The sequence below is a fragment of the Stegostoma tigrinum genome, chromosome 38, assembly GCF_030684315.1.
Source record: "Stegostoma tigrinum isolate sSteTig4 chromosome 38, sSteTig4.hap1, whole genome shotgun sequence".
Lineage (NCBI taxonomy): Eukaryota > Metazoa > Chordata > Chondrichthyes > Orectolobiformes > Stegostomatidae > Stegostoma > Stegostoma tigrinum.
Genome location: NC_081391.1, coordinates 13579354 through 13587475, shown reverse-complemented (window position 1 = coordinate 13587475; position 8122 = coordinate 13579354). Strand labels below are relative to the sequence as shown.

Here is an 8122-nt window from a genome sequence, read left to right as displayed (position 1 = left end):
ATAAGGCTGAAGTTGGGAGTTGTGCTGGAATTAGTTTACAATGTTCTCGCTGGAGGCAGCACCAACGACACTCAAGCAGCTCCATGTAACTCTGTCACCATCCTGACTTGGAACACTATCCCTGTTTGTGAATGAAAATCCCAGGAGCCCCTCCTCAGCAACAGCAGCAGCAGCAGCATCATTCCGGTCTCTCCGACACCAGGTGGACTGTAATAAGCAGCTCATCACCACCTCCTGGAGTGTAACAGTTGCTGAGCACTAAATGTAGCCTTGCCATTGGCACACTCAAGATTGACTGTATATAAAAAGCATGCTGGGACAGGGTAGGGGGGTTCCAAAACTAGAGGGCACCGGTTTGAGGGGAGAGGGGCAAGATTTAAAAGGGGCGTGAGTGACAACATTGTCACACAGAGGGTGTTGCGTGTATGGAACGAGCTGCCAGAGGAAGTGGTAGAGGTGGATAGAATTACAACATTTAAGTGACATTTGGAGATTTACATGGAAAGGAACGGTTTAGAGAAAGATGGGCCAAACGTAGGCAAATGGCACTACACAGTTTATGAAAACCTGGTCTGCAAGTTCGGGCTGCGCTGCAGAGTCTATTCCCATGGCGTAGTTTGCCGCAGTGTATTCCTTTCCTTTGGTACTTTAGAATGTTTTGGCGCCTCAGTGCCAGGGACCCAGGTTCGATTCTACCCCTGGGCGATGGACTGCGTGGATTTCCTCCAGGTGCTGGAGTTTCCTCACACAGCCCGACGATTTGCAGATTGTCGATAGTGAGCAGGGGCATGCAGGCTTGGTCGAATAACCATGGGGAATGTGGAGTTAAGGCAAAGGGGTTGGGTCTAAGGAGGATGCTGTTCAGAAGGTCTATGCAGATTTAATGGGCCTAATGGTCCCTTCCTGCACTTGAGGGTTACTGTAGCCTAGACTTATTTTCACCAAAAATAAATTGCTTTATGAGGTTGGAACAAATATGTTGAGTGCCTTTTGACTCTGCAGCACCCCCCCCGCCAACCTCGATGAAGGCTGCAGTGTACACCCGCTACAAAACTCCCTGGAACAATCCTCAGGATGTCTCAGATCGCCCCCTCACGAACCCATGATCTCTGACACCTTGAAAGATAAAAGAAGCAGCCGTAAAGGAAAGTCAGCATCTCCATGTCTCCTCTCCGAGCCACTTTGCTCCTTCAATGTGATTTCACCCAATCAACCTGCATCAGGAGTAATGTTCACCATGGGGGAAAGCTCAGAGGAACCAAGGGAGCAGCTTAGTGTGCTCAATGCTGGCATTAGCAACAAGAGCCAATCAAACAGCAGCATTTAACCAAGTGCATTGCTGTGTTCTTCCCAGGTCCCTGTTATCCTGCTGTAAGCAGCAATGAGGCCCTACATTATAATCCAGTACAGTTCAGGTGAACGTCTTGAGCTGACTCCCAGGGAAAGGGGCTGTGGTGAATGTTTAGGCTGGTGGGGCACGTGGATAGAAAAGGTCGGGTGGGGGGAGGGCGGGGTGAGCGAAGTGGGGAGAAGCGGAAGAGAAAGAGCTCCAGCCACAGTTTGGGATGGTGAAACCAAAAGTAACAATACTGAGAATATAGTGTTTATTGGTCAGGGTAGGGCCCAATGGGGGGGAAAAAAAAAAAAAAGAAGAGATATACCAGGCAATAAAATGTGAGGCTGGATGAACACAGCAGGCCAAGCAGCATCTCAGGAGCACAAAAGCTGACGTTTCGGGCCTAGACCCTTCATCAGAGCCTGTGCTCCTGAGATGCTGCTTGGCCTGCTGTGTTCATCCAGCCTCACATTTTATTATCTTGGAATCTCCAGCATCTGCAGTTCCCATTATCTCAGATATACCAGGCAGTTGAGATTGTTTCACACCTCTGCTGCTTCCGCCAGCTGGATTGAAATCAGAGCCTGCTGGGCCTCTTCCTTTAGACCTTGGTGATCAGGCAGCTGGGTCAGTAGATAAAGGGCTGTCTTCACTTTGTGTTGCTGTCATCATTCAGGCAATAATTGAGTACGCAGGATGGCTGAGGCGGGGAAGAGATTAAGGGAAATGTGCAATTGAACACCACTATCCCAAATTCTATCAGGCTGGGTAGAGAAGTCTATTTAGAAGGTGTGGGAACTTCCTGTCACCAGAGGAAGACAATTGCTTTGAGCTACAGTTGAACCCACCATCTCCAGAAGTGCACTAATTGTCCTCTAGAAGAAAGCCAATGCCACAATTGACAAATTCCAACCTTATCCTATTTGGAGGAGAAACACCTTCAATTTCCACAGGACTAACCAAAAAAAACACTCCATCGAGTTACATTCTAATGTGGGGATAGTGAGCTATTCTGTGAAGGGTTGCCTAATCCAATTAGAAATTGGACCAATCAAATGACAGAAAACGAATTGGCTTCAAGCAAGAGCTATCACCCAAAGTATTCAGAGCTCTGAATGATGGACAATAAGCAAGATCAACACATCATTTTATTCATTTCCATTTAGCTGGTACAGCCATTACATTCTTTGCTACAAAAGTCCCTTCTCCTTGGAAGGAGACAGGTTGTCCAGGGTGAAGTGGGGAATGCATTCAGACCAAGCAGACAGTACTCCAGGCCACACTAACTGCTGTCCTCCAGGGAGAGCCTGTCAAACAGGTACTCTCCCATCCCATTCTCAGGGGCTCCCAGGCGCTTCAGGTTGGTGATGTAGTCCCCGAGTTGCTTGATGATCTCCACCTCCTCATCCAAATAGTGAGTCTCCAGGAAGTCACACAGCTGCAACAGAGGAATATGACAACTGGGTGCATTAACACTATCCAAGACAATTTCAGAATTCCCACTGAAAAAAACAGGCTTTACCATACTAGTTCCAGACAGCCCTGAAAATTTAGCTAACACCTGGAAAATCTGTGTCGGTGATGACAATAGGATTTCAGCTGCTCCATCTTGCTGCTTGTGAAGTGGAGCTGAGTTGGATGGTGATGGACAATGATCATTCCACTGTAATGCTCCCAAGTGAGAATGGGAATTCAATGGCCAATATCACTTCATCACTCCCAATGGATTGCCTTCCAAACTCCCATTTCACTTCATTACTGATCACCATGTAACAACTGCTCAGCAGCATGGACCCAAAGTGATCAGTGCACACCTGTGAATTTCCAATCCACACAGACCAACCAATGAAGTGTTACCCTGAGGGTCTCGCAGTGATGAGAATGAAGTGGTGAAGCTTACATGAGGGTCAGTCTGGGCCGTGGAGAGTTGGTGTAGATCCAGCAAACTCTGGTTCACATTCTTCTCCAGATCCAGGGCAACCTGCAGCGCCTGCAGACTGTTGCCCACTCATCCCTCTCTGGCTTCTGAGGATGGAAAGAAGGACAGGTAAGCCTCAGAAACAACATCCCTGCAGCATGCATCAGGCCATTCTGCCCACTCATGACCATCTGAAGAGCATCCAACCTGGTCCTAGCCCCAGCCATGTAATCCTGCATTTTTCATGCCCTATCCTACCCTGCACATCTTTGGACTGTGGGAGGAAGCCTATGTAGAGATGTGGTGAACATGTCAACTCCAGAATTAAGCTTGTGCCCCAAGCACTGATGCAGTTGTGCTAACCACCGCCATCCCTGAAGTCCTTAGGAAGAACAGATCAGTTATTTAAGGAATTGCTTTCACCTAGCCCTATTTGCTTCTTCCGAAAGGAAAGTCAATTCACAACCAGGTCATAGTGGGGATAAGAGTTATGTTTGCACAGAATTGTCAGTGCCCATCTGATGGCATCCCAAGGAAGATATTCACAACTTAATCCCAGGGCTCGTTAAGCAGTGGTACTGTCCCTAGGTTTGGAGCATAGGCCCAGGTTGAAGTCCCACTTGTGCTTATGGCTTCATCTCGGACTGACCTGAATGATCAAAAGCATCACTACTATTTAATTCATTGAAGGGACAGCAATATGTTGACAATAAAAGGAACCAAAAGAACAAGACTAGAGATATTTCAAGGATCCATAAGTGTAGACAGGTGGGGAAGTTGGCTTCCACAATGCCCTTCCCCATTTCTTGGGGCGCAGTACAGGTACTCCAGTCTTGTCACAAACTTTGCAGCATTGGCCATGCAAAGGTGGAATACTGTGTGGTGACCAGAGCCACAATGGCACTGGAAGGGTCACCAGGATGTTGCCCCAAGACTGAAAAATCCATTAAAAGGAGAGATTAGATTTCTCACTCCAATCCTCAGAGTGAAGTCAGTTGAGATGTTTATGTGATGGCATTTGATTAGTGTGGAGTCTTGATAGTAGATGGGGAGTGTCTGCTATGAGGGGGTGGGGAGAAAGAGACATTAAGACCAGAGGGCACTGATGTGAGGAGTCAGCAGGTTAGAGGAATCCTTTGCCCAGAGGGTAGTGGAAAAATAATATGGGGGGGGTGGGGCAGTGGGGGAGGCATCTCCTGCTGCAATATTTAAGCAGCTTCTAGACAACTACCAATGCCATGGGGGCTGTAGACCAAGTGCAGTAAATGGGATTAATGTGGTTTGGTGTTTATCGGGTCAGCATGGGGTGGGGTGGTGTGGGGGGGCGGGGTTGGGGGGGGGGTGGAGAAGCAGCAGGTGGAGGGGAGCCAAGAGGCGTGTTTCTAGGATTTCTTTCCTTTTCATCAAAAGGAGGGGAGCCAAACAAAACAGTTTTCACTTTCTTTCAGGACATGAAACCACACCATAAGCAGCCATTTCTCACATCTCCTCCCCACTGCCTGCCTTCTCCAACTCCAACCTTCACATCCTTTACCACATGAAAATCTTGTCACTACTAACAGAAAACACCATGAGCTACCATTCCTGCACACCACACCATGCCCCCCTCCCAAACTCCAACCTTCACATCCTGGAGGAGGACTCTGCCTCCACGCTGATTCTGGAATTTCAGCAGCTTCTCTGCATGTTCCTGCTTCTCCTGGGACTGATCTTTGAAGAACCGGGAGACATGGGTGAGGGCAACATCATCCCGGTCAAAGTAGGACATCTAGAAGGGAGATAACATGTTAAAGCCCATTAAACACATCATTGACCCCATTTCTCATGCTCAGAACTGGAGGACTGGTTTAGTCTAAAGCAAACTAATGATTCAATCAGCTGAAAATTGTTGACACCTTACAATGTTCACTAATGGTGTTGCAAAATTAGCCAGCAGCTCCTTTAATTGGAGGAAACCAAACAACCCCAGCTTCTTCCACGTAAGATGCAAATTCAGTGTTTTGGTTTGTAAACCCTGCTGAATTGTTTGGGGGGGGGTGTCTGGCACAGCCTGGAGAGAAAAGCTGAAAGCACATTTCTACCATCTAGCCTCCAGAAATGGATGGAAGTGGTAACTGAATAGGGTTTAAACAAGTGCCAGGAGCTGGAATGCAGGATGTGCACAGGGTCAGGCAACTTCCAGTCATTACATGTCTCCCCTGGTGCTAGAGTAACATGCAGATGCTGGACATTAATATAGCTGGTAGGTACAGGTCTTCTGCAACCAATTGGATCAGATGTACTGTATTTTTTTTTACATAAAGCAGCTCTACAAGAGATGCTGTTTGCAGTATGCAGGAGAATGAGGGCGATTAGGAGAATCTTGGTGCTAAAGGAGAGCCTGCCCAGTGACAGCCTTTGGCTTGTTGCAGCAATAGTTTATCACATTTGTTTATGCCATGCACTCAGGTTGCCAGAAGCTTGCAAAGCAAAGCATTAAAATTCACAACTGAAACAAGATCAAATGTTCAGGAGACCTAATGGTATCTGCAGGACTGTGTGACCTATAGATTATTGACTTGTTCAAAGCTGGAGAGCTCAATTTAGCTTATTCCAAGAGGCTAAACTATTGTTTTCCCCACTCATTTCACTCACTTTTCAACTGAGATTCACAATCCAACAAGTTACTGCTGATTAGGAACAGTCTATTGACATCAAAAGAAGAAGTTGTTCTTTGGTAGAATCCTGGTGAGAAGTTAGTTTAATCCTCAAATACAAACTAAAAGTTAAAAAAGTGGTTTAATTGGGTAGTTAAGTTGTAGAAGGTGAAGAATAGTGGGGATTTTATTATCAGCACACAAGATTCCCTATTGAGTTGGGACAGTGGTCAGTGACTAAAACCCAACAATTGGTTCACTAGTTAAAGCTATTCCCACCTCCCAAAAAGGTAGTTATAGGGACTTTATCCTCATGTCCCTAGATAGGACTTCCTTCCAATAGGCACAAGCCCAGAGAGTGATGAATATTCTCCATGTGTCTGGAGAAAAGTGGAGCTGCAACGTGCAAGAAGCAGACACCATCCAGGACAGAGCAGCCCACTTCGTGGGGACTGCATTCACCACCTCCTTTCAGGGTCCATTATCTACCAGGTCCCCTGCAGCACTCACCAAGGGGACCTCAACACCTTCTGAACACATTCTACTCCTGGGAAGGGCACAGGGGCACCACCACATGGTGGGAGGAGCCAGTTTGTTTCTTTATCTGGTTAAATGGTAAAGGAAGAACATTTATTTCTTCACCTCTGGGTCAATAGCCTCAGCATGTTCCAGCAGCCCCCTTTTGGGGGCGGGGGGGTCGGGGGGGGCAGGCACCTATAACAAGTCAACTTTCTATAGGTTGTGAAGTGATGGATCAAACCCACTTCATGATATAGAGCACAGAAAGCCAAAATAATATCGGAGACCTACTTAAGCAGGGAGCAGCTTGTCTTACCTCAAGGACTTCAGTTCAGCTTAAAAAAATCTGATTTGTCAAATTACTACAACACCTTATTGTAAATACCAAAACCAGTATGTTTGTTTATTTACATGCACAAAATTAAAGCAGATACATCAAGGCAGATTTAAAAAGGTAGTTAGCCAATGGTTATCTGGATCAAAGCTTGACAGTAGTTTAGAAAATTATGGAGAGCCACAGCCAGTTATAGGCAATCACAGCCCAAAAAGGAATTTTAAGATAAATCACAAGATGCTTCACCCTCCATATATCATTGAGACAACTGGGGCCTCAGTTGCTGCATATCAGTATCATATCCCATTGTCACCACATTTACGCTGAATCAAGAAATAGCTAAGAGAGATACAAAAAAAAAACAAACAAGTCTACAAGAGTGTTAAAGATAATGGGAACTGCAGATGCTGGAGAATTCCAAGATAATGAAATGTGAGGCTGGATGAACACAGCAGGCCAAGCAGCATCTCAGGAGCACAAAAGCTAAACGTGTGCTCCTGAGATGCTGCTTGGCCTGCTGTGTTCATCCAGCCTCACATTTTATTATACAAGAGTATTAATCTAGTTTGTTTTAAAAAAAAACAGTTCACTTCATAACAGAAGTAACTCCAACCCCACAGGGACAGCACTCACCAAAGACTGATAGAGATAGGAGGCAGTGAGCTCCACATTAATCTGCTTGTTGACAGCAGCTTCACAATCCTGGTGATAGTTCTGACTGATCTGGGAGGCCATTTTGTGATAGAAACAGCTTTCCTTATCCAACAAAACCAAATTATAAATATAGAAAGAAAATCAGCTACACCTAAAATAGCAATGCCATTGGGCTCTATTTATACTCCAGGAGAAGACCCTCATTTTTTGAGCAGGAAATGACATCATCAGTGATGGCCAATCACTCTTGTTAATCAATTGATCAGTTGCCACGTCCAATCAGTGCAGGATGGGAATTGGATCCAGAAACCAGAATTGACAACTGGTGGATGATGGAATTGCTGAATGACCTTTGACCTCCTGTGCAAGAACAAATTGTATAAGTTTATCAAGCTGAAAATGAGAATAAAATAGACGTATAATTACCACTTTGATAAGACATTTGGACACTTATGGGGGAAGGAATGGCTTCGAGGAAGATGGGCCAAATGGCACTACAGAATTTTGGAAACCTGGTGTGTAAGGACTGTGTGGGCAGAAGAGTCTATTTCCATGATGTACGACTTGATGACTGTGCAACAGCCTCCCCCTTTTGTTTGGTACTTTTGGGCGTGATGGGGGCTCAGTGGTTAACACTGTTACGTCACAGCCACAGGGACTCTGGTTCAATTCGAGCCTTTGGCAACATGAGTGGAGTTTGCACATTCTCCCTGTGTCTGCATGGG

The 8122-nt window shown here is 46.0% G+C and overlaps 1 protein-coding gene across 1 annotated transcript; it reads right to left on the bottom strand.

The window, feature by feature from the left end:
• Positions 1 to 1878: 1878 nt before the first annotated feature.
• Positions 1879 to 7478, bottom strand: LOC132206487 (ferritin, heavy subunit-like). The gene is made up of 5 exons (XM_059640677.1): positions 7377 to 7478; positions 4876 to 5022; positions 3237 to 3344; positions 2688 to 2774; positions 1879 to 1998 (listed from the first exon to the last, which is right to left on the bottom strand). Exons 1-5 carry the CDS (start codon positions 7476 to 7478, stop codon positions 1879 to 1881), a joined length of 564 nt encoding a protein of 187 aa, XP_059496660.1.
• Positions 7479 to 8122: the final 644 nt, after the last annotated feature.

Bases quoted from the DNA above. Each gene is read 5' to 3' on its own strand.
- LOC132206487 (XM_059640677.1), bottom strand. From the start codon at position 7,478: ATGGCCTCCCAGATCAGTCAGAACTATCACCAGGATTGTGAAGCTGCT. The intron at 3,345-4,875 runs GTTGGAGTTTGG...AGAGAGGGATGA, and splicing joins TCCTCCTCCAGGATGTGAAG to GTGGGCAACAGTCTGCAGGC. The intron at 2,775-3,236 runs GTAAGCTTCACC...CCTCTGTTGCAG, and splicing joins CGGCCCAGACTGACCCTCAT to CTGTGTGACTTCCTGGAGAC.